The 26,077-nt window shown below is 41.1% G+C and overlaps 5 protein-coding genes across 5 annotated transcripts; 4 read left to right on the forward strand and 1 right to left on the reverse strand.

Annotated features, from left to right (window-relative positions):
- Positions 1-5,110: 5,110 nt before the first annotated feature.
- Positions 5,111-7,156, forward strand: LOC306966137 (uncharacterized protein). Its single transcript, XM_079560788.1, has 2 exons — positions 5,111-5,268; positions 5,603-7,156. Exon 2 carries the CDS (start codon positions 5,617-5,619, stop codon positions 6,961-6,963), a length of 1,347 nt encoding a protein of 448 aa, XP_079416914.1. The 5' UTR covers positions 5,111-5,268; positions 5,603-5,616; the 3' UTR covers positions 6,964-7,156.
- Positions 7,157-8,009: 853 nt separating this feature from the next.
- LOC306966124 (uncharacterized protein) lies at positions 8,010-10,431 on the forward strand. Its single transcript, XM_079560774.1, has one exon. The coding sequence runs from the start codon at positions 8,067-8,069 to the stop codon at positions 10,266-10,268; it is 2,202 nt and encodes a 733-aa protein (XP_079416900.1). The 5' UTR covers positions 8,010-8,066; the 3' UTR covers positions 10,269-10,431.
- A 1,378-nt stretch (positions 10,432-11,809) lies between these two features.
- On the reverse strand, positions 11,810-14,353 carry LOC306966729 (trypsin-3; the record flags this gene model as incomplete). The annotated part of the gene is made up of 6 exons (XM_079561542.1): positions 11,810-12,021; positions 12,583-12,719; positions 12,839-13,092; positions 13,173-13,329; positions 13,400-13,468; positions 14,263-14,353. 6 exons carry the CDS (start codon positions 14,351-14,353, stop codon positions 11,872-11,874), a joined length of 858 nt encoding a protein of 285 aa, XP_079417668.1. The 3' UTR covers positions 11,810-11,871.
- Positions 14,354-16,634: 2,281 nt separating this feature from the next.
- On the forward strand, positions 16,635-19,163 carry LOC306966133 (uncharacterized protein; the record flags this gene model as incomplete). The annotated part of the gene is made up of 3 exons (XM_079560783.1): positions 16,635-16,956; positions 17,365-17,790; positions 18,179-19,163. 3 exons carry the CDS (start codon positions 16,635-16,637, stop codon positions 18,973-18,975), a joined length of 1,545 nt encoding a protein of 514 aa, XP_079416909.1. The 3' UTR covers positions 18,976-19,163.
- Positions 19,164-19,751: 588 nt separating this feature from the next.
- Positions 19,752-25,048, forward strand: LOC306966730 (uncharacterized protein). Its single transcript, XM_079561543.1, has 2 exons — positions 19,752-20,226; positions 21,213-25,048. Exons 1-2 carry the CDS (start codon positions 19,806-19,808, stop codon positions 24,455-24,457), a joined length of 3,666 nt encoding a protein of 1,221 aa, XP_079417669.1. The 5' UTR covers positions 19,752-19,805; the 3' UTR covers positions 24,458-25,048.
- Positions 25,049-26,077: the final 1,029 nt, after the last annotated feature.

The raw sequence follows: 26,077 nt of genomic DNA on the forward strand, positions 1-26,077 counted from the left end.
CCACGGGCATCTCCAGATGTATTCCATAATGCCTCAACGTCGGACTCTGGCAAATTATTCTCAAACATTGGAGCTCCAACTGTTGATCTGTGGACACTTTTTCAGCCAGTTGTGGAGGTGAAATCAATGCAATTATCTCCCAAGACACATGTATACACTTGTGGTAAATGTGGACAAACTTTTGCTACCAGAAGGTCTCTAGTCATACATCATAACACGCACATTGCAGATAAAGTGTCCGGCTGTATTGGTTGTGGATTGCTCCTCTCCAGTCGGAAGATTGTTCCACGCTTTCATTCTTGTCATTCTTCATATGTCTATAAATTCAAATTAATCACTGCAAGACCACTTAACAATATCACTGCAAACATAGCCAATAGTCTGGCTAAAATGGCTAGTTCTCCATCATCATTGAAAACTCTGAATAATGGGTCATATCGGAAATTTAGTGGAATTTTGGAAGTTGATCCAAGTGGTACTAAGAAGCCTTTATTGTCTGTTCAACCGAAGTCAATCATTGCAAATGCCCAGTTATCCAGTGTGAACCCTTCTCCTACACAGCCAGCACTAGGTGTAGTGAGCCAAACTCCAGGTAAAGGCTATGAGTGCCGTGTCTGTCATGTCTATTTTGAGAGTATCAACGTGCTGCAGAGACATAAGTGCGCTAAAGCTCACGAGTTCCTGCTCAAGCATAAACTCGCGACACCAGTAAACAGGCAGAGGCAAGTAGTTCCACTGAATGTTCCCAGTTCAGCTTTGCAAAACAACATCAGTAACACACTGCTGTCGGCCCCCACTGGTAATGCCAACGTCAAGGACAAAGTTTCAGAAGTGAACAATAAAGAGTCGATGGCGATAGTTTCAGATGATGACTGCTTCATTGTTGAAAGTGGACAAGAGAAACCCGCAGAGGTGATTTACCAAGTGACCTCATCAGTCCCCATCAAGACTTGATTTCTCCGGGGAAAGTACTTTGTCATATTTCTTTGGTCGTTGTTGTTATTCCTCCTGATAGAAGCGCTTAACCCTTTTAAAAACATTTTGTACAGCCCAATATGCACCTATTCCTGAAATGTAAAATAAAAAGTTGGATGTCAACTGTATGTATTTACGAAACATGCCAAGTTCCAATGTTTTGTTCTCTTATCAAAAATATTTATATTTTGGGTTTGTTATGCTTCTTCTTTACACCATATAATCTGTGTCTGGCCAATAATTGAATAATAGTAAATAAAGTGTCTTTTGAAGTAGTTTGTCTTTTATAGTAGTTTGTACCGTAGGTTATGTCAATAACGCATCCATAATCTGTTAAATCTGTTTGTCCCTTGAAAGAGCAGACTCACGAGGAAAAATAGACAAAGAAATATATATATATATATATATATATATATATATATATATATATATATATATATATATTCATATATTTTGTTTTTTAATAAACTTTCAAGAGTTATAAATTCAAATTAAATTTTATTTGGGAAATGCTGTATGGAGTGATTTTGTTTTATTATTATTATTTTGATCAGACTAGACGAACGTAACTTCCGCTTCGCGCCGCCTTCGTCTCGACGCTTTTCCATGCTGCAGCTGCAGCATGCTGCCGTTTCAGCCGAGCCCTCTGCGGTGAGGAGTAAAGAAGCAATAAGAAGACTGTGCACATCGGGAGCTTTCTTGTTTTGCTTATTTTGAGCGTTACACTTTATGTTTGCAGATGTTTTTGGCTTGCATCACTGGTAAGATGCTACTTGGATTTCACAGGCTAACTGCTTGCTTGCATATTACCGTTTGTTACCAGGCTACACAGGCTCAAAACAACTGTAGGCCTTTAACACAGATATGTTTACGTGCAACTATCTGTGTTGCAAATCAAATCAAATTGTATTTGTCACAGTTGATCACTGTGCATGACAAGATAACTAAGACTAACAATACCTCCGAAATTGTATGTTGTCGTTTTTTTTTAACTGAACTTCGCAACTGTATGTTCTAATGTTTATTGTTTTAGATATTAGTGAGAAAAATGACTCTATTAGGAGGTCACGAGACTTTATTTTTTTCCCTCTTGCAGACGATGTCCTGTCATTCGCATTGTGTAATTGCGTGATGTTGTTGTGGTCTTTTACAGACTGATCTTCCACCATCAGCTGGACCAATCTGAAGCAACGCCACAATGCTTGGGCTGCAAGGACAGGCGTCTTCCTCTAAAGAGTATCGGTGTGTAGCCTGCTCATCTACGTTTACTGGACTGGCGTCTCTGCTGGTACATCAAGCAACCCATGCCAGCTCATTGCCCAAGCCTGTACAAAGACCTTCTAACGCTACTCTAATGGTAGCGTCTCCCCAGACTTTTTTCAGCATAAACAGTCAGTCGTCATTGCCTAAAATTCTATCCCCTCCTATGCATATATGTGACTGCGGAGAAGAGTTTACGGACTTAACTGTCCTGATGGATCACAAACAGTCCCACGAAGGGCAGTCTCCAAAGTTAACCAAAGAAGAAGTTTCATCCAACACCCACTGTGACACGACTATTGCCCAGACAGACGCAGTTCTGGGAGAGGACCCTGCAGGGCCTCCTACTGATGAGCCATCCTCATTCAAGAACACTGCGGCTGATGTAAATGAGGAAGAGAGTGCTGCTACAGCCAGCACTGAGGGCCAGAACCCTGTGTCTGCAGAGACTGACGAACAATGTGACAAGACACTAGCCACAGAACAAATGCCAGAGGAGACCGAAGACAATGACACAGATGAGGCTGTGCCCAAAAATAAACCTCTGATGAAAGTCTTGGCATCGGTGTATGGAAAACACTTGGTGTCTCCCCCATCTGATGAAGATAACTTTACAATGTCTCTTAAAGAAGAGCCTGAAGTAGTTGTTATAACTCCACAAACAACAAAAGGGCCATCGACAGTTACTGATACGTCAACTGTACAATTGAAACTCCTTGGGAAACCAGGCATGAAGACAAAAGCTCCATCTATTAGCAGACTTCTTGAGTCCAGTACAAAGAAAATTGTCTCTCTTACAAAAATCTTTTCACCTGTAGTACTTCTGGAAACCCGTCAAAAGTTCATGGATCCCAGCAGTGACACACATGGGAAATATCAATGTTCTCGCTGCAGAAGGGTTTTTCAGGATGTGGATAGCTTGACAGAACACCATTTTATGCATAAAAAAGAAAGGATTAAATGCTGTCGTTGTTGTAAACAACTCATTATTGGTAGAGTGCCACTCCCTGACAATCACGTGTGTCCTCGGGCTGGTGGAAAAACCATAGGGTCTTCACCTTCTTTCAAAAGTAATCCAACCAATGGACAGAAATTGGTCCAATTTAACAACCCGAAGAAAGTATACTTTTGTCCAATATGTAAACACAACTTTGCACGGAGGTACAATCTTAAAATGCACAAATGCCGTGGCCCTGTGTCAAGTCAATCTCAACAAAGTCAGCCCTCTAACAATGCAGTTTGCGTTAGTAATGGAGCTTACATTACCCAAAGTATAGGCATTTCTACTCAAGTCAGGAGCATAAAGGTTGAGGATCACGCTGAACCAGACGTTTCAAATGTGAATTGGGCTTCTCTATCATCTTTAAAGAAGCAATATAAATATGTCTCTTCATTTTCATCTTCTTTTCCGCAAGTACAGGACAGTCAGTGGACCGTACCTTTGAACAATGAAATGGACATGCTTGATAACACAAATGAAAATGTAAAGGCAAAAGGCAAACGTTTACGTCTCAGCACTACTCTTAGAGATGGTGTTAGGCGTTACTCCTGTGACAAGTGTCATAAAACATTTGGCTTGTCTAGTAATTTATGTAGGCATAAAAAAGTTTGCTCGGTTAGGCCTAAAGGTTTAGAGAGTCGACACAGTTCTAACATTTCACTTAATGCCAATATGCCTGTGTTTTCTTGTAATGTCTGTGGGAGAAACTTCAACCGTAAAGATAACATGTTTGTCCATAGGAAAAAATGTGAAAACAGGCGCACAATGATTCCTAATTTGGCCAGTGAAATTAACCCGACTTTGCCCTCCTCTAATGCCCCTAATGCTTCACAAGATCAAGCTCAAGAGGAAGATGGGGACAACTGGAGCATCATGTCATTGCCCTCTGTACTCCCTAGAAGAGTGACATGTGAATGTGGCATTGGGTTTACATCTCCCAAGCTTCTCCTTGAGCATTTACAGAAACATGCAAAGGAGTCCTACACCTGTCCAACATGTGGTGTGACAGTGAAATCCTGGGCTGACTACGAAATTCATCTACAGCTCCACATGCACCCTCAGCATCATAAAAGATCACAACCATTATTCTTACAAGTAAAAAAAAGCATGCCTGATCCACAGCAAAGTCAAAATTTAAATACCCCACCGGAACCTCAAACTCAATATCGTCTTAAAAATCCAAACCGGAAGCAGCCATTTGCTTGTCCAAAATGTGGCAATTTATTTGTAAGCCGTTGCACTCTCCGAAGGCACTTGACCTGGAGTCAGTGTAGAGGTGGCGGAGCAAATATCTCCATAAACTATAGCTCTTTTTCAATACAGGGCAGGCTTCCCAAGCAAATTTGACCTGTTGTATTTCAACGCTGCTTAAGCTCTAAAACCTCTGTGGTATTGTGTTTTGTATTGTGTGTGTGGTAATGCTGTGTCTTTGTAATTACATTTAAACTGCTTAACACTAGCAAATACCTAGAATAATCAATTATACTTTTAGTTTGTAGGCAGTTAAAACAATTATACGTAGACATTACCAATTGCTTTCTAAAATGTTGATGGATTAGCCATTGTGTCATAATGGCATTTTTATGTTTCACTGTATCTGGAACATGTAGTCTTGACTTCTAATTAAATGTAATAAATCTACCATTGGTGTGCCTCAGTTTGGTTTCGTAATGTTCTGTTTTTTTTTGCATATGGAAGAGTTACTACTTATTTTTAACTCCGCTGCTCACCTCTATTCACACATAAATGATTTGTTTCTGTATGGAATTACCGATCAAAACCATAGATTACGGTGTGTGATTGCAGGACTCGCTCCGCACCGGTGGGGGCGCTGTTGCGCACGGGTTTTTTTCTGTTTGGGAGCGGGTTTCCCAGCTTCCTGTTTCCTGCCTCGTCTGTCGGCGTCTTTTTTTCCTTCATCAAGGCACACATTCCCGGGTTTTTGGCCGAAGCACGAAAGTAATTTTGCAAATAACGGTGGTCCCGAGCCTTAACTGTCCAAATAAGTCTTGTTGCGGGGTTTGTGTAGTAAGGTGAGCAACATCTATTGTTCTTTTATGATATTGTTAACGTTAGTGAAACCACCTATTAGCAGCACACGCTAGCGCGAGTGATGATTCTTAATGATGCTTTAAACTTAAAACTTAATATTCGCCAGTTTTTGTTTACGACGTAGTAATACTGCTTTTGTTGCGATTTATTTTATTTTTACCTCAGATATTGTAATTATTGTAAACCACTCACCTTGGACATTTTAGTGACACTTTAAATATGAATAAAATTACGGTTTAGTCATTTGTTTGCAGCTATCTGTGATTGTTGCATTTTATTAATTTATTAATGTATTTTTTTTATATGTATATATAGAACTAAGTCTCATCATGCAGAGTGGATACCATAAACTACCTGTTCCGGACGATGGCCTTTGCTTCAACTGTGAGCAGATTTTCTCAAATAGAAGGTCCTTAGAAGAACATCATTGTCCTGTTCCATCTTTTATCTGCTCCTGTGGATCTGAGTTTGCCACTTATCATGACATGCTGCAGCACAATAGATCCCATGAACCTGGATACCAAGTGCTTTGTCATGACACTATAAAGAAGCAAAGAGTTGAGAAGCACAGCGAGGAAGAGGAGAAGCTCAAAAGACTGTTGTCTGGTGAGGTTATCTGGGAGGGTCCGAAGCCTTCATCGGGGAAAGTTGCCACTCAAAAGCCCACCTCATCCAAAATGCCACAAATCAAAGTACAGCCACAAGTGGTGCCACGGGCATCTCCAGATGTATTCCACAATGCGTCAACATCGGACTCTGGCAAATTATTCTCAAACATTGGTGCGCCGACTGTTGATCTTTGGACACTTTTTCAGCCTGTTGTGGTGGTGAAATCAATGCGACTGTCTCCCAAGACACATGTATACACTTGTGGTAAATGTGGACAAACGTTTGCTACCAGAAGGTCTCTAGTCATACATCATAACACGCACATTGCAGATAAAGTGCTTGGCTGCATTGGTTGTGGATTGCTCCTCTCCAGTCGGAAGATTGTTCCACGCTTTCATTCTTGTCAGTCTTCTAATGAAAATAAAATCAATAGATTCAAACTGATCACTGCAAGACCACTTAACCAGATCACACACCTAGCCAATGGGCTGGGCCAACTGCCAATTTCCTCTCCATCACTGAAAATCCAGAATAACTTTGCAGTTAATAAAATAAGTAAAGATTTGAATGTTGCTTACAATCCCAGTGATACCAAGAAGCCTTTATTGTCTGTTCAACCGAAGTCAATCATTGCAAATGCCCAGTTATCCAGTGTGAACCCTTCTCCTACACAGCCAGCACTAGGTGTAGTGAGCCAAACTCCAGGTAAAGGCTATGAGTGCCGTGTCTGTCATGTCTATTTTGAGAGTATCAACGTGCTGCAGAGACATAAGTGCGCTAAAGCTCACGAGTTCCTGCTCAAGCATAAACTCGCGACACCAGTAAACAGGCAGAGGCAAGTAGTTCCACTGAATGTTCCCAGTTCAGCTTTGCAAAACAACATCAGTAACGCACTGCTGTCGGCCCCCACTGGTAATGCCAACGTCAAGGACAAAGTTTCAGAAGTGAACAATAAAGAGTCGACGGCGATAGTTTCAGATGATGACTGCTTCATTGTTGAAAGTGGACAAGAGAAACCCGCAGAGGTGATTTACCAAGTGACCTCATCAGTCCCCATCAAGACTTGATATGATTTGAAGAGTATTTTTTGGTGTATTGGCTTGTGTAACATGTAAATACAATACATTTTTTTTACAAGTTTTTTTCTTTTTTTAATATCCAGGACATCTATTAAAACTTAGCATAATCCAGAATGTTGAGTGTTGAAATGTTATATACATTGTAAGTTTGACACCAGAGTTTTGAAGAATTCACTTGTATCTATATGTTGCTTGGCATATTTGCTTTAATAAACAATTTTAGTCATGCTTATGCCACTTTGGTTGATTGATTGATTGTTATGATTTATTTATTGCTTTAACATTCTTCTAAAAGTTAATGATTGTGAATAATTTTCCAGCACGTGGGGAATATATCCACCATGCCATGGATGTTTACAGTGTGGCCCACGTACCATTCATATCTTTGTGCTAATTTGACTCGACTAATTATATTTTAACTCTGATATGAGATAAACAATAGCTAAGTTAACACTGCGATAAATGTGTATAATTGTGCACGCGGCTGCAGGATGGCTTTTCCTTTGCCTCGCTATAAAATATTGTGAAATGCATGCCATGCTAAATTTTGCCACAGGGGGCTGAAGAGGGCCATTGCTGCGTCTGAACCTGAAGTCAGCCATCAGCCGATTCTTCATTAGTTTGTTTTGGTTAGCCCATCCTACGAGTTATTGTTGATTCATTTAACGTGGAGTAGTAGTGCCTTGGTGTAGGCCTTCGAGGAAGTCGCCTCGTGGAGCCGACAGTCAAGCTGTTGTAAGTAAGCTATAGCCTATGCACACAAGGCTGGTAGGTACGTCTGGTATTTTGCTTTTGTGATTTTTTTTTAACAGCCTTACATTATTTTCACAGCTGCACGTGTCCGTCTGAACAAAGTATCCCCAGATTTGCTACTGCATCTCAAGCGCGTGCCAGGTAACATTGGCCTGCTTTGGTTTCCTTTGTCCTGCCTTTTTTTTTTTTTTTTTTTTTTTAAATTATGGCTACGCTGCTGTAAATCCGAGTCTCACTAATGCTACAATGCAATTTAACCTCTAATCTGTGTTTTAGTGTCGGCATCTTGCAGATGATCTGTGGTGCTGCGAAGGACTTGGATTTTAACTGGAGGAGAAATGAAACCATGTGGTTCTACACAATTTGAGGATAATCATTGCTCTAAACACCAGAAACAAGAAACTGTTAGAAACGGTAAGAAGTCTCTGACGACATGTGCAGCCTATGTGCCTGACTGTCATGGCCATTTCGTGGAGATGTACCAAAGACAAGACTGCTTTTCTATAGCAAATACATCGCAGGCTGCAGACCACCATGAAAACATTTTAGCAGAAGATGGCATCTTAAATCAGTGCAACACTGACCTCGTGCAAACATCTGAACATAAAAATGACATTTATTCTGCAGTCAAAAGTGAGGACATACAAATTGAGGTAAACTTGCATGAAAATAATGCATATGGCCACTTGGGGTATAAAGATGATTCCTGTATAACAAGTCCTACTGGCAAATACACGCTGGAGTTAAAACCTGAACCTGTTCATTCAAAGTGTGCAAGAATACTGTACTGCAGGTACTGCCCTCGTACTTTTAAATTTCGATCACAGCTAATTGTCCATGAGCGCATTCATACGGGGGAGAAACCTTTTTCATGTCCCCAATGTGGAAAACGCTTTACTAAAAAATCAAATCTGAACCTTCACCTCAAAGTACACAGCAAGAACCAAACGTATATCCAGTGTTCATATTGTCCCATCAAATTTGCTTACTCTGATTACTTTGCTCACATGAAAACTCATTTTGCAAATGTGGATGAAATAACAGAGAACTTGCAACTTTTGAGGGTCAATCGTAAAAGTGAAAGCAACAAAAGAAATGCCCAAAAGTATGAACGGCAAGTTAAACAGAAAAAGATGATATGCCAATATTGTGGAAAAACCTTTAGGTTTCAGTCTGCCCTAGTGCGACATGTACGCGTTCACACGGGGGAGAAACCATATAAATGTGACATTTGTTCAAAGGCGTTTGGTCAAGCATACTTCCTTCGTGTTCATGAGCTCACACACTGGTCTGTAAAGAGGTACAACTGCACACGCTGTGGCAAGGCCTTTGTCCATTACAGTAATGCCAAAAACCATGCCTGCCGACCTAAGGATTATGGTGGGGACTCGTGGGACTTAGAAAAGCCTGATTTAACGTACACCTGCCATATATGTAGAAATGTTTTTGACCATTTACTGCTTTTCAAGAGCCACATGAAAGAACACACAGGTGCCCAACTTTATCATTGCCTAAAATGTGACAAGCTCTTTGGCGTGTTTGCGGAATTCAATGCCCATGAGAAACAGTGTCTTCAAAACAGTAATGTGCAACCAACTCACCTGCAACAAGTTGAAGGCCAACTAAATGAGACTTTATCCGTTACTCAGTATAATGGTTTTAAAAGATTATCAGATTATGATTTAGCTTCATCATCAAATGTAATAAAAGAAAAAGACGGCCCAGAGAAAGAATACAAAACTCCTCCACTTACAAAGAGACTCCTCCCTGCAACTGTCACACCTGCCAGGCACCTCTCTCACATTGTGTCTTGTTTGAACAATCTTAACAATAGCTCAGATCCCAGGAAGTATTTCTGCCCCAGCTGTGGGCGGCTTTTCAGACACATGGGTCGGCTTCGTGCCCATATGCTGACCCACAGGAGAGATCAAAGTTACACCTGCACCTGTTGTGGCAAGACTTTGGGAAACTGGAAGAAGCTGTGGCTACATCAGAGGGTTCATCGTCAACGGCACGGTCGCTTCAGTTGTCCCGTCTGTGGACGTGGTTTCCGGTTTGTGGAGTGCTACAAGAGGCACATGAGTGAGCACCCTGACTTCCACTGGGTTCCTGTCGGGGGTAAAAAACAGAAAATACATTTGCCCTTTCAGTGTGAACAATGTAAGTGTAAGTTTAGTGCTCAAGATCTACTGTTTAAACATCAGCGTTTCCACGGCGAACATCAAGAGAAGCTCTCTTTAAAATCTGGTTTTGATCCAGTTCTTATGCAGAGTGTCCGAAAATGTAAAGTCAGTAAATCTATTCCTTGTCAAGTAAAGCAAAAGTCATATGAGAACTCTCAATCAAAAACATTGACTTCCTTCAGTGGAAATATCTCCACAGAGTTGTTCACGGGGAACCAAAAACCGTCATCAGGTGGTGCCAACAACTCCAGAGAAGGCTCTTCAAAATGTGCCGTATGTGGTCAAGCATATTCTGCTATTTTAGACCTGTACCTTCATTATTTGCAGCATGCTAGAGGAGAACTATGTAAGAAATAAAACCTGTTTCTTTTCCAACGTAGTTACAGAACTAAGACAACGGATTGTGATATAAAAATATTACATCTTTTTTTTTTTTTTTTCGAAACTTGAACTTTGTAAAGACAGCTTCTAAAATGTTTGAGAAGTTTCATAGTTAAAAGCATTTGCATTGCCATTTACATGTAATACACTGATAAACTGACGTGTAACTGTGAAATAATTGCATGTAGGTCAAATAAAGTATTTTTGAAATGCATTTTGTATTTTGTTTTTTTCTACAAAAACAATTAGCCAGTTGTGGTGTGTGTCACTAGCTCATTTATATCATGCTTTCTTTGTGATTCATTGTTCGTCTCTGAAATGCTTTAGCTGGAGGACATGGACGCTGCACACTACAGCGGGGCCCCCTGAACCTTAGGCAGGACGCACAGCAGTATGTGTCGGCATGGCTCCATACCCAGCTTTATACCCATTTCAGCCCTTGGAATTTAAATAGTGCAAGCCTATATACTAAAGTGATAGAGGATATATTGTTATAGGGCTACTGAATATGTTGGACGGGATCTATCCGGGGTAACTGAGGATGGTTGCGTTCAGGCACCGCAGACGGTCAGGGTGGATGCCTACAAAAATATCAGAGAATTCAAACCATTTAATTCTGCACTTTTCAAATACAAATATAGATTGGGGGTTTCACAGACATCGAGAGCTGCTTTTGTTATCCTATCCAATTGGTGCCTGCATATAGACAGCTGGAGGTGATCGCAGGAGACAGTTTTCACGTAGCTGTTCAGGGTTGCAGGTGTGTTGAGCTTGATAAACATGATATCGTTTTGCTCATTAGTCAATCAAAACTGTGCTGTATCGTGAACAGACCTGCTGGTTCAATGCCATCTAGTTATCATTTTATTCAAATGGACCGTCTCTCTCCTCAGGTACTTTAACTAGTCTTAGGTTTTCTTGGATGGAATGAGCTCACATTTAGTCAACGTAATCAAGAAACATGTTATAATATATTCTGAATGAAAAATTAAAGCTGTCAAAGTCAGTGTGACATGTGAGGAATTATAGGAGCCTGAGCGGTAGTGACGCACGCTAACTGCGCAACCAGGGCGGTCTTTATCGCCGCTTGCAGCTTTAATTGTAGCTGTTATAGGAAGGATGTCTGATAATGAGAGGAATAGATTATCTGCTCCCGGCTTTCGGTGACAGCAAGAGATGGACTTTACTGCGATACGACACATAGATTTCAGTTAATCTGAAATTGTCCCATCAGTTGATTTCACACGTAGAAATGCCTCTGTGGCTGTGCAAACATTTTCACTAAAAGTTTTTAATAATTATAATTATTATTATTATTATTAAATAATGATCAAGAAGGATTGAAGGAATGAGTATTTGTACATATTGCATATTTTCCTTTACCCCTTCTGAAAGAGCAAGTATGACCCAAAATACACAATTATTAAACCATACTTAAATAAACGTTGTAAGTCACAATTATGAGAAGACCAACATTTATTAAACTCATCAATGTGTATAACATTACAGTTTTGCATAGTTGGTGAGCTGCAAATCCAGAGTATGTTAGGTCACATTGTGGATCTGTAGAAGTGTCTGTTTAGTTAGAAGACATGGTGCTACGGATCCAGTTGGTGTATCTGCAGACCTTGGCGTAAACTCCAGGCTTATTCCTCTGGGCACAGCCATAGCCCCAGGACACCACTCCCTGCAGCTGACCACTGCACACAACGGGGCCGCCAGAATCACCCTAAGACAGGAGAGGTTATTATGCAGGACTCCAGACCAACATTTTGGGTTTCATCTTCAGGTATATCACTATTCAAGAGAAATAACTCTTTCGACCACAGGCCTGCTACTTAAGCTTAACCATATTGCTATTTCAATCTACACGTACACTTACACACACGCACGCACGCACACACACACACACACATACACATTTACATATGCATACACATTCACATACAGATACACGCACACGTACACATACACATATACATACACATACACATACACATACACATACTTTAGGGGATTATATACACAAACGGTGTCAATATATATATTTATATATATATTATACTTAGATGGTGAGAATCCAACTGGCTGCACCAATGTACTCAAAGAAAAGTTGCACCCAATAATTATATGTGCATGGATCCAAATTGGTCTTTCATTAACCATGTGTTTGGATTGTTGTACGCCAGGTTCATACCTATTTAAAGTAAAAATACTGAACCCTGTGCTTTTGGCCTTGGTGCCTTCTCCTACACTGAATTGTTCAGTAGACATGTGATTGTGTCATTACCTGGCAAGAGTCCTTGCCTCCCTCCAGGTATCCAGCGCAGAACATGTTGGAGGTAATCTGTCCAGGGTAGGAGCTCCTGCAGCTGGTGTCACTGAGGATGGGGGCATCCAGACACCTCAGACGGTCAGGGTAGTTGCCTATAAGCAACAATGATTTTAAAAAAGTTGTTGTATACTCTCTAGCTACTTGGTGACTGCCACCAACAACAACATCAAAGTCTAATTGTTAATTGTTACTGGAGGCATGTTTTACTGACTTCCAGAGCCGCTCATGTTGCCCCATCCAGAGATGAGACATCTGGATCCGGATCCGGCACAGCTGGAGGGCAGGGGGACGGTTTTCACGTAGCTGTTGAGGGTGGCAGGTTTGCTAAGCTTGATCAGCATGATGTCGTTGTCCAGATTGCGGCTGTTGTAGGAAGGATGCCTGATAACTTTGGCAGAGTTGATGAACTGCTCAGTGCCCTCGTTGACAGCAATGTTGTGCTCACCAAGACGGACTGACATGCGGCTATAACACAATACATACATTTGAGATAGGACAAATGAAAACTATGCCACTGTGTCCTTATAGCACGTTCCTGCACTTACGACTTGTAGCAGTGAGCAGCAGACACCACCCAAGTGCTGGAAATCAGGGAGCCTCCGCAGAAGTGGTAGCCAGAGTTCAGAGACACCTGGTAGGCCACACTGTTCTTTCTGCACTCATAACCTCCGACGATCTTGTCATCTTCAATGGGAGCGGCATCTGTAGGGAGATCAGTGATATTAAATAAATTTTTAATGTAAGCATGTAAGCATACAATCACTTAACTTACAAGCCACAGCAAAGAGAGCCAGGAGAATGAAAGCCTTCATGGTTGTCCGGGTCTGAACCTCAGTGTCTGCTGAAGGTCCAGGGACATCCTTTTAAAGGCCCTGTTATCGGATGAGAGCAGGCCATATGTTGTGCTTTCTGCAGAGTACAAGGGGTTTTGCTGACCAATGTGTGAAAGGCCACCTGTGAATTCTGAAAGTGACTTGTTCTACATATACCTTGCATCACTTAAAACACTAAAGAAAAAAAAAGGCTGTATATATAAGACACTTGTTTAATAATTCAGTTTCTGCATCACTTTTTGTTTAGTTATAATTGCGCATCAAACAGATGTTAGTCCAATGACATATTTTTCGAGGTGCTATGGGTAAAATGGCACATCATTACAATGAATTAATTGTTGTATTAAACATTATTAATATTATTGTAGCAACTGTTAAGAGGTTATGAGTAGGGAGAAGATAGGAGTCAAGTGATCATATCAGTGTACCCACTTCCTCCCTGATCCTAAATGGTGGTTGTCATGGCTGGAAACATTTGCATGCAGATTATATAGAGAGAAAAAATATTTTGAGGTAAGTAATATTTTTGACCAAGACTGCAGACCCTTTTCAAAAAATGTGAATATCAAGTTTATTTATGTCCATAATTCAATTCAAAACATTAAACTTCCAGATCATAGATTCAGGGCCCACAACTTAAACTATTTCAAGTATTTAGTTGTTTATTTGTGAGGAACAGAACCCAAGCTGGTTGAGGTCCAGTGTGAAATATCCACAGTCAGTCATGATTTGGGGTGCAATGTCCCGTACAAGTGTTGGTAAACTCTGCTTTCTTAAATCCAAGGCCACCGCCTCAGTCTACCAGAATGTTTTAGAGGACCATGATTCCTTCTGCTGAGGATCTGAATGGAGATGCAGATTTCATCTTCCAGCAGGACCTGGCCCCTGCCCATACCGCCAGAAGCACTAAAACCTGGTTTGATGCCCATGCCATCACAGTGCTTGACCAGCCGACTCGTCGGACTTAAACCCCATTGAGAATCTATGGGGTTTTATCAAGAGGAAAATGAGGGACACCAGACCCAAAAACAAAGAAGAGCTGACAGCAAGCATCAAGGAAATATGAACTTCCATAACTGCAATGCCACAGGCTGATTGTCTCAATGCCACGGCGCATCCAGGCAGTGATTAAGGCAAAGGAATTCCCTACAAAGTATTGTAGATTGACGTATCATTTTGAAAGTACCATTTCGTGGGTTTTGTGAGCTGGAAGCCCAAATTATGACAACTAAACTTGAATGCTTTAAATTCTTTAAGTAGCGGGCCCTAAATCTACAGTTTATCGTTTTGAATAGAATTATGGAAATAATACACTTTTCCATGATATTAAATATTTTTTGAAAAGGTCTGTATATTTTGTTAAGTGCTTATAAAATTGCACATAAAACCACATGACAAAACCACATTTGATTAAATTGTAGTTTCTCAGGCGAAATGTGATGCATATTTCCCCTGCTATAGAGCGAGCTGAACAATGGCTGAGAGGGGTGGGGTGGGTTGCAACACAATCATCCCCTAACTAATAACACTTACTTGATTTTAATACTTTTGCAGAATGCCTAGACAGTGGAAAATAAAGACTGACAGGGGAGTGTCTACAACCTACCCTGGTATGGGGTAGGTTGCAACAAAGGAACACCATGTATTTGACATCAACTCACGAGGTCTGTGATATTCTTGCAGAGGTTTGAATTGGAGCCATCTGTAGTAAACAAATGTGGGCACTTGGTATATAAAATCTGCACATATACATTCTGAATTTCTGATTGTAATGTGCAAACTTTATCTAACACATGGGTTTATCTAACACATGCTTGGCAAAAGGATTACAGATTGTCCTTCGTGGGAAACCGCAATATGGTTTTGGGTGGGGGTTATGGCATTTTATCTCAGCATGAAGCTATCACATTTTGCAATATGATATGTATTAACTGTAAATAATGCTGAGTGGCTCTGAGTCATGTTGTTCAACTTCTAAGTCACACAACCAAAACCAGGGGTTTTATTTTTATCTGGTATTATTTTATATGAATAATATTAATATAGCCAACATGTGAATTGAAACAGCCAAATAAAAAAACTATGGGCTCTAGTATTATTTGGTGATCTTAAAGTCCAGAAAATAAGTTGGATGGCAAAATTAGGCTGTTACATCTGAACAGCTATATCTGAATTGTTTATGTTTTTATTGAATGCAATGCAGTGCCAGCAGTGAGAATAAAATATGCAAGTCAGAACATCCAGTAGGCTTAGGGAACAGAGATTATTTTCTTTTTGCTCCTTCACATTTATGTGAGGAGGGCAGATAGCATACTTCTTCATATCAAAATTACCCAGTGCAAAAAAGAAAAATCAAAATGTCTGAAATGAATTAAGACAAATCGTTCATATGGAATGTATTGCATTTTATATTGCGTTATTTTGTATATAAAAATGTATTTTTATAATTAAAGCTCATATAAGCAAATTGATATTTCATTACATTTGTAAGAATTGGTGGCTTTGTGTCAGAGGGTTCCATAAACACTCCAGCCCATGCAGCCCATGCAGCCCAGGGCCCACATGCCACTGCCCACCCTTCCTTTCCTCCTGACGTCATCAATAGGCGACAGTGGTTGGGCTTTTCGACAGCTGAGCTTACAGCTGCCCCGTATGTGTTTTGTTTTTGTTTTTATGCGATTACATCAAGGTAAGAATTATAACTGATCTTTTTCGAAATTAATTACGTTGTAATCCATGTTGCATTGTTTCTACTCTAGCGTATTACTTACTCCTATGAAGTATGCTAACAGCTAGCAACATTTTGAAAATACAACAGTCAAATGTATGCGCAAATACTGCGGATTTAGTGCAAAAAATGCGCACTGCTGCGACAAAACTTGAGTCGCTGCTTTAGCTGCAAAGATTATTCACTTCTATGACATTACATGTGTTTTTTTCAGGTGTATTCGCAGCTGACAACTGCCCCAGGAAACTTAGATCAACGCAATACCGCGTTTTACTCACCTTGAAATTAATTTGATATGACGAAAGGGCCATAACTGCATGGATTGTCATGAATCACTTCAAGGCAACCATTTTTAATAATGCATCCATTATATTGTGAGAGTGCAATAAACAACATAATATAATTTTAGAAGCCATCAGAATGTGGATTCAAGTATAAACCTGTTAATGGGTAGTGGAGTCAGAATTGGCCCTCCAGTCAGTTCTGGCCCAGATCAAGATCAAGTCTGCCCCATGACTGAGTACTATGAGGAGGGGGGGCTGCTGTATGAGCAATCACCTCCCATGCACATCAAAGTGGAGTCTCCGGAGGGTCCCCTTGGAGGGGCAGCCTCTGAAAACGGCTTCCCTAGGGAGGATGATGACTCTGATGGCAGCTGTGACCAGAGCAGTGGTCTACCCGGTGGACTCCCCTTCAATGTAGTTGTGGTGCATCCCAACATCATGGCCCCTGGAATGTCCTCAGATGATCTACTGTCCATTGAACAAAGTAAAATGATAATCATCATACAGGTGAAACTCGGAAAATTAGAATATCATATAATTCAACTGAAACTGTGAAACTAATATATGAAAGACTCATTACATGCAGAGTGATATATGTATAGCCTTTATTGTTATAATTTTGATTATTATGGCTCAGTTTGTAAAACCCCCAAATTAAAAATCTCATAAAATCAGAATGTTGAAAATGGACTGTAGGCCACAATCATATGATGTCACTTTGCATGTAATGAGTCTATATCATATATTAGTTTCACATTTTAAATTGAATTAGAGAAATAAATGCAATTTTGAAAAATATTCAAATTTTCAGAGTGTCATCTGTAGTCATAATATAATTTCTTGTCATTTTGCAAAGAATTGTATCCAAATGAATATCTTTTATTTTACTCAGACCGTGCCATGTCAGCTGCACTTGCAGCTGGAAATGCTGGAAAAAGGAAAAGCCGTTTCAGTGGTGCTGAGCTGGAGGTCCTTGTGTCTGAAGTCACCCGTTGTGAAGGGGAGCTATTTGGTCCCGCTGGAAGACTTCGACGAAGGGAAAGAGAGCGCATCTGGGCTGGCATACTGAACAGAGTAAATGCAGTGTCAAGGGTCCCTCGCACCCTCAGAGAGGTAAAGAAACGCTGGGATGACTTAAAGAGACGCAATGGTGGCAGGCTGGCAGATGCCCGCCACCGCAGCTGTTATCTTCCCTCCAGCAGAGGGTCTTCTCTTCTTGGACGCCCATCTCAGCCAAGTCCCAAGCTTCAACCAACCAGACAGAAACAGAATGCACGCCCAAAATCCAGTTTCTCTTACTTTCCAGATTCAGATACAGGTAAGCTGCGTCTGAAATGTTAAGTACTCTATAAATGTTGGATTGAATTGGATATGTACTACTATAGAACAGCCATTCCCAAGTCCGGAGCGTCACGGGAAAGAAAAGTTCTATTGGAAAACCAGCCGTGTCAGCACTGATAATAGTTATTGTAACTGTTTTTTAGTGAGGTTTTATTGATGTAATTTTTTACGACTGTGTTCAAAGTGGTGTTGTGATTGTTTTTTTGTAGTGTATTTGTGTATATTTGGATGATGGACACATATTGTACTGATTTGACCGCTCAGGGAAAATATCTCAAGCTATAATCTGGTGTAAAGCACCTTTAAATAATGTTTTTGCACAACGTCCTAGTTAAATAAACACATTTTACTTTTATATTTTGCAGGTGTGGAAGCTTCTGAAAGAGAAGCTTTAGAGAAAGAGGAAGACCCAGCTGAACGGGACAAAGATGTGACAGAAACTGAATGTGAACCTGTGGACAACAGTATGGACGACAAACTTGGTTTAGGTTTGGGCTTGGGTATAGGACCACCTCCTCCGTCTGAAAGGTGGCTGCCTCCTTCTCCACTGTACAGTGCCCCTTTCCTCAATGGTAGCCCACAGCCGGGAAGTCCCCAACCATCACTTGGGACACAGCACGGTCCTCTGGATGCTCCACCACGTGGCTCTTGGCTTGAAGATGAACTCAGAGGATTAGGGGAAGCAGCTATACAGTTAGGTAACCATGTGGAAAAGAGTTTGCGAGAATTTGGAGAAAGTTTCAGGGAGAATATGAAAACACTTGTTGCTTCTCAAGAGACTCTGGCAGTCAGTCTACAACAAAATAACGTTCTCCTTCAAAGGCTGCTGGGAGTACTAGAGGCTCAACAAACCCCACCACAGCAACAACAACAACAGCGCATGCATCAATCCCAGCAAATGTCACAGCAGCACTTACAGACAACATTACAGCAACTTGAACCACAACAGCTGATTGAAGCGCCTCAGCAATCACAACCCCAGCCCAAGCAAACTCTCAATCAGCAGCAGCTTCAAATCTCACAACTCAGACATTCGCCAGTGGAAGTGACAGCTGACATGCATGGTACATTTCCATTGGAGTCTCAAATAGAAGAGGACAGGAGTAGCCATAGGCTGCGTCGAGGAAAAGTAGCTGATCATAGGCGTAGAAAACGGCGGTGAGCTGGAACAGAAGTTATACTCAAAAATGTGAAAAATCAAGTATTTTGCTTTTAATGACATTTTAGTGAAACTACAGAAATGACTGTGTTAATAATTCAACCTGTTTATGCCAGTCTTTTGAAAGTAAACTAAAGTCTGCAATGGAATATATTGGAATATTGGAAATATTCCAATATATATATTTGAATATAGCCTTAATATTAGCTCTGTTATTTATAGCATAAGATTTGTGCTAGACTTACAGTCTTTCTTTGGTGGCACTGGATGTATGGAATTCATGTGTAACATGCACGTCATAATACATGCATGGCAGTAGAACTGTCAAGCTTGCAAAGCTTTTATTAGGTCAGTATTGACAATATCAACATACTTTAACACCGTAGTTGTTACTTGTGAAATACAAATTGTGCATTCAGTATGTTGTAAAGTAATAATAACCTGGAAATTTACACTTTTTTAGCGTGATTTATTTATATTATGGTTAAAAATATTTTCCTCTGTGTTTTAGACAAGATTTTCACATTCTACGGATTCAATTGCTGATTGTCTTCCCTTTAATTTCTATATACTATTTATTCTATTGCATGCAGTATGGTATAGATGAGGGGTTGGCAGTTTTACACTAATTGTGTTCAATAATTGGCTAAATTGTAATGTAATAAAAGATGATACAATATCATCCTGAAAATGTGATTAAAATGAGTAGTAGACCTACGACCAAAGCACTAAATGAACACTTTCTGAAAACGTGTTATTTTAAAAGGTATTACCGGAACTGAGGTCTTTGTTCCAGACTTTCAGCTTCCGGTTGGGAGGTGCATGTGTAAAACATGGCGGCCGTTGAGTCGCTGGAGAGCTCAAAGAGACCGAGTTTCTCTCCAGATGTGCCAGAACCAATGCACACGCTACAGTCTGTGGACCCACCAGCGTCTATTGACACCGAGAGGTTTGTTGAAGAAAAAGATGAGACCATGACAGAGCAAACAGCGGACAGTCCAGCATTCGCCCAGAAGCCCAGTGCTGCTACCGATGCAGATAGCGTTGCATTCACGGCCCTCGCTGAGGATGCTGACCCCTCCTCAGCAGAAGCAGACGGCGCAACAGACAATATACCCAAAAAGCAAGAAGTAGTGGAAAAAGAAGCTTGTGACACCATGCATGGGGACAAGCTGCATTCGCTTGACTGGTCTGAAAGCGAGGACTTCACAGAGGGGGTGCAGACACGAGGGGAAAATCGAAGTCCTAAACCAGGTACGATCAGCTAGGGTGACTACCTCAACTGTAGAGGAATAGTTCACAGTTTTTCCATACTGAGATATGTTCTTACCTGAGCTTAGACGAGTTGATACGTACCTGTCTGGTTTTTGTGCGTGCCTGTGGAAGAGCTTGGTCGCTTCTAACTTCACCCCATTTGGAGCTATAGGAAAATACTGGGAGAGGCCAATGTTCAAATCATCTTTGGTCTTTTTGCGTGACTGAGGGCACACAGTTCTTTCATACTGTGATATGATCTTACCTGTGCTTAGACGAGTTGATACGTACCTGTCTGGTCTTTGTGCGTGCCCGTGGAAGAGCGTGGTAGCTTCCAACTTCACCCCCGTTTGGAGCTATAGGAATACATTGGGAGAGGCCAAATGCCAACAACATCTTTGGTCTTTTTGCATGACTGAGTGCACGCACAAAGACCAGACAGGTGCACATCAACTCGTCTAAGCTCAGGTAAGGACATATCTGAGTATGTGAAAACGGTGAAAACTATTCCTTATTAATCTCGCAGTGGAGAAACCACAGCTCTCACACGCAGTCAGAAAAAAAGCAATCAAAACACAAAGGAAAGTGCAATGAAACAATAACTATGAAAATAAAGATATATCTTGTGCAATGTATAGTAAATAAAAAATACCAGTAATGACACCAAATGATTAAATATTATTCACAGTGCAAGGAAAAGGTGCAAAAGATTAGTCTGTAAATAATTAAAATGGCAGTGGGAGGTGATTGATAAAAAATGCTTTTAAAATTGTATATTTGATCCAATGCAAATAATTGACAAAAGGACATCTAAATTAGTGGGACAGTGCACAATACAGATGGTACAAGCAGGCACAGGTGGTCACCCTACTCAACCAGTAGAGTCTAGTGTTATGCTGTTGGCAATCACTAATAATTTCCTCAGTTGCATCTATTTTTGGTATGTCAAGCATCTTTTACTTCCCATGATGCTTTGTCTTTTGCAGATCTCAGCCCAGTTGGGGAACAAGACGGTAAAACCAATGTTGCCAGTGAAGAGAACGAAACAGAAACTAGTAAAGTGGAAAACTCTGCGACTGCGATGGAGAGCACAGTGAAGGAAAACTCAGTGGAACCGAAAGAAAAAGCTGATTGCAACGATCAAGAGGACGCAAACCCAGAGGAGGAGTCCACACGACCAAAGAAACGTCGGATGGTGTGCAAGGAGTGTGGCAAGATCTTTAACCGGCGTGAGACATTCAACCTGCATCGCCACTTTCATTTGCACGAGGATGAGCTCAAACCACTCACCTGCAAAGAGTGTGGCCTTACCTTTCAGCAGCGCAGTAGCTTTATCAAACACAGGAATGAGCACAAAGAAAATGGGAAAAAACCTTTATCAGTAAAAAAAGGAGTGTGTAAAGAGGAGCAGGGGGCTTTTAAATGTGCTGAATGTGCCACTGTCTTCTTTTCGTTGAACAAATTGCGAAACCACCGATGCAGCCATTCAGATGAAGTACCTTATCATTGCCCAATTTGTCGTCAAGATTTTATGTACAAGGTAGCGATCACAAGGCATATGTTTACTCACTCCAAAGACAGAATGCAATGTGCTGAGTGTGATCAAACTTTCTCTGACTCCACATCACTGCGCACCCACCAACATAGCCACGTAGCTCACAAACCATACGAATGTCCGGATTGTGGCATGGCTTTTAAACAGTACTCTCTCATGGTGGATCATCGCCGTAAGCACACAGAGAGCTCGGCCTCATTTCCGTGCAATGTCTGTGGCAAATCCTTCAAGTACATCGGCCTTCTTCATCAGCACCAGTATCTGCACACAGGAAAGAAACCTTTCTCCTGTTCTGAATGTGGGAAATCGTTTGCATTTGCCCAAAACTTAAAGGCCCACTATCGTCAACATTCGCTCAATTTAACTCCCCCCCTGACTGAAAAACCAAAAACCAATCACAGTAATTCAGGACAGGCTACAGTTAAGAGGTCAGAAAAGGAAAACGTGGAACAAAACAAGGATGTGGTGCGCACCTATACCTGCCCCCTATGTGACCAAAACTACACAACGCCGGCTAATTTGAGAAACCACATGCACACTCATGAGGCTGAATATGAAATGGAGGGGACATCCAGGTCTGCAAAGGAGCCAATCAACAGGGATAAAGCTCATAACTGCCCCCACTGTCCCAATGTATATTCGGATGAGTTGAGCTTAAATATGCATGTGTCTAGTGCTCACAAACCGGATGCACCAAATACTATGCAACCGCAGCCTTCTCAAAGCATGGATAATACACATGAAAGCTTTGATAGCATAAGGCCATTTAAGTGCATTTACTGCGGGAAGTCTTTTCGTCATCGGTCAGTATTAGAGTTACACAAGCGTGTACACGCCAAAGACAAACCATACAAGTGCAAAGTGTGTGGCAAAAGCTTTAGCATGAGTAGCTACTTGAAGCAACATCTCAACAGTCATTCTGGTTTAAAACCATTCAAATGTCCTGACTGTGGGAAAGATTTTTCTTTTTTGCACAGCATGAGAACTCATCAAAAACTACATCAAGAAAAACCTTTTCGTTGTAGCTATTGTCGTAAAGGTTACAGTGATGAAGCTCAACTTCAACACCATTTGCTTTCTCATAATGGAGAAAAACCTCACAAGTGCAATATTTGTGACAAAAGGTTTGGATTGGCCTATCAGCTCCGTGATCACATGAACACTCACACAGGTGAAAGACCACATCACTGTGAGGTGTGCAACAAATCATTTACCTGGTTAAGTAGCCTTTTGGTACACCAGAAAAATGCTCACAAACTTCGGAACACAGACCACTTTAATTCATTTCCATTGGGGGATAGGGTGAGTGAAAGTTCCAGTGATCTGAGAGGAAGCACTTTGGGCTTGTCAAGACCATTTGCAGGTTCAGACATGGCTGGCTTTTCTGTGTCTTCTGATACTCCAGCAAGAGATGCTGAGTTGGACCTGCCTCCTCCCTTGAGTGCTGTTGGCATAGATTTAAAACAACAGAACAAGTCAGTGCGGTCTGAGCTGCCACTTCCTATCCAGTGGAAAGTGGATGGAGGTGAGGTTATGCCTGCTCCTGCCATACAGCAGGCCTACGCTGCATCACAGCCTTTTGACAACCCTTCAATGTCACGCCCAATGCCTGATAGTTCTGTCTATGTTAGCCCCAACCCAACAAGTGTGCCAAAAAAATCCAGCCCTTCTTCAACGCCTGAGATTGAGCAGCAAAGGCAACTAAAAACGTTTCCATGGAATAGTCCACCAGCTGTAGTTGCATCCACAAGCTCTTTGCATACTGAATTTACTCATTCTGGCCCCTACATAGATGGAGCAGCACTGTGGAGTATCAGACCTCCTGCGCCAAATCCAAGTTCACAAAGCACTCCAAAGAAACTGGCTCAAGAGGCCCAGTTTCCCACATGGCAGGGTGCTCCAATTCCTTCTCAAACAGATCTCTCTTCTCCCCCTAAAAAAGATGAGGGCCGCAAATGGGACATAAGTAATCCGCATGTGCAAACTGTTAGTCAATCAGAAAAGCCATGGGTCTCAGGTTTACAGAGTGCATCCTCTCTAGTACATATGGCCTCTCATGGAATTGGGACTAGGTGGGACATCCAGGCTTCCACTGGCCTCCAACAGACTTTAAAATCTCCGGAACGCTTGGTGACTAATCCAGATTTTAATTTACAGCAAAAGCAGGTGTCTCCGAGCTGGGCAGGGGTTCAGAGCCCAACTACAGCTCCAAATGTTCCCATATCTATTCAATATGACCCTCTTCGGTTTGGCCAGGCAATTGGAGCAGCAGTGTGGGGCTTTCGGGCTAACCCAGTTGGCCCTCAGACGATACTCAAACCCGGAAATGTTCAGGAACTGCAACACCAGCAGCCATTGGCCACAGGCACCAAAATAATCCTAAACCAGCCTCCCTTCTTTCCTTTTCCGCCTATGGCTTTACCCTCCCACCCTCTTCATTCTGTGGCTGTCAGTGCACTTACAAGAGCTCCACACCCAAACATGTTTTTCTCACCGCAGGCAGTCACTCGGGCACTGACCCTTCCTCAACTTTCTGCTCAGAGAGAGTCTCACAAACTTGTTCGTTTATCTTTTCCTCCTGATCGGCTTCACCAATGTATGATATGTGGCTGCTCTCTGCCACGAGAGCTGGATCTACAAATGCATTACATGCAGCATGCCCAAGGCAAAATATAACTTTTTATGCTAATAACAAGACTTCATAAAATCTGCTCTGTGGTAACAATTTTTGTGGTTATTTACTTATTTAGCATGTAATATTTGAAATGGTTCCAAACTACTTTTTTTATGAAAAGCCTTCACACTCACACGCTTATTCTTGTAAATTTTAGGAGAAATGGTGCTTTCTTTGCTTTATGATCATTTCATTTAATGACTACGTTTAAGTTTTGTACTTTTTTCTTGCAATTTATTCTTGTATGTTTGTGTGCCTTTTGTTATCTCCATGTTGATGTTCCAGTTATGTACCTACAGTAAGCTTGTGTATTCAGAGCAAATCCCATTCAGAATGTTGTCATTCCAAAGCATCCAAGTTAATAATGGAGCAAAATGTCATGAATATTTGTCTGATGCCACTGCCACTAGAAGTATTGACCAATGTTTTGTGTTTGGTTTAGTAAATGGTGCCAATTAATGGAAAGACTGATCTATATGTTGAAAAGGCTGCAGGCTCTGCAAACCTACTGTTTATCGATCTGTCTACCTCTGATATAGGCACAAGTGTTGTCTGAAATGTTTCTGTAACTTTAAAAACAAACAAAAATATATATAAATCTAGGTGTCTTCTGTAAGCAATAGTCAAAGTGATTTATTTATAATATCTGTAGCATATTCCGTGTGTACACTAAACCATGTTGTGGCTGTTCGATAGTCCAGCAACCTCTATATTTTAAGTTGAGGTCATAACATTGATAATTGACCGGAGTCAAACACTCGTCACTTTGGCCAGTATTTCACATGAATTGCTTGTATGCTATTACCTAGTTATCAAAAATGAACATTTAAGGTAGGCTTAGTCCTGACCTGTTCTGTTTGTGTAGTTGTAGTTTAGAGTGAGCACAACACTTATATAATCCATTCTGTGTTGTACATACTTAGGTCTATCTGCATCATCACACCCAAGGCATAAGGCAACATTGTTTCCTGTACACACAGACACATTTATTAGCCAAACTCAAGCAAATGAGCACCTTTAGTTGCCGGTAACCAGGGTAGCCAGTGTGCCAAAAAAAGGAAAATCCCTATACATGATTGCCTACACCAGGGTCACCAACCTTATTTCAGCTGAGGGCTACTTTAAGAGCATTAAGTTGTTCGAGGGCTACCAGTTAAAAACAAATCCTAAAGACTTTAACGTACACTGTTCACTTATAGGATATTGACCCCATATTATATTAAAATAGCTTTATTTTAAACTCATACCGAGTCACAAGAACCAAAATAACTGTAATTTTAAGAATATTATTCAAGAAAATGAAGTGTTTTACACTTTAGAAAAAGTCCCAAGGGCTACTGGACATGCCCCAAAGGGCCCCTGCGTGCCCGCGGGCACCACGTTGGTGACCCCTGGCCTACACTCTTTAGAAAAAAAGTGCCCTTGTAACATTGATCATATAAGGCATTTGTTTTATACAGCTCTCGGGACACTCAAAGACGCTTTAACATTGCACTATTCATTCACTCCATACTAGGTGATGATAGGCTACTAATTGTAACCACAGTTGCCACGGGGTAGACTGACTGAAACGAGGCTACAAGTCTACGCCATCGGCCCCTTCGACCACCACCAACAACCTA

This window comes from Gobius niger, assembly GCF_951799975.1.
Source record: "Gobius niger genome assembly, chromosome: 8".
NCBI classification, from domain to species: domain Eukaryota; kingdom Metazoa; phylum Chordata; class Actinopteri; order Gobiiformes; family Gobiidae; genus Gobius; species Gobius niger.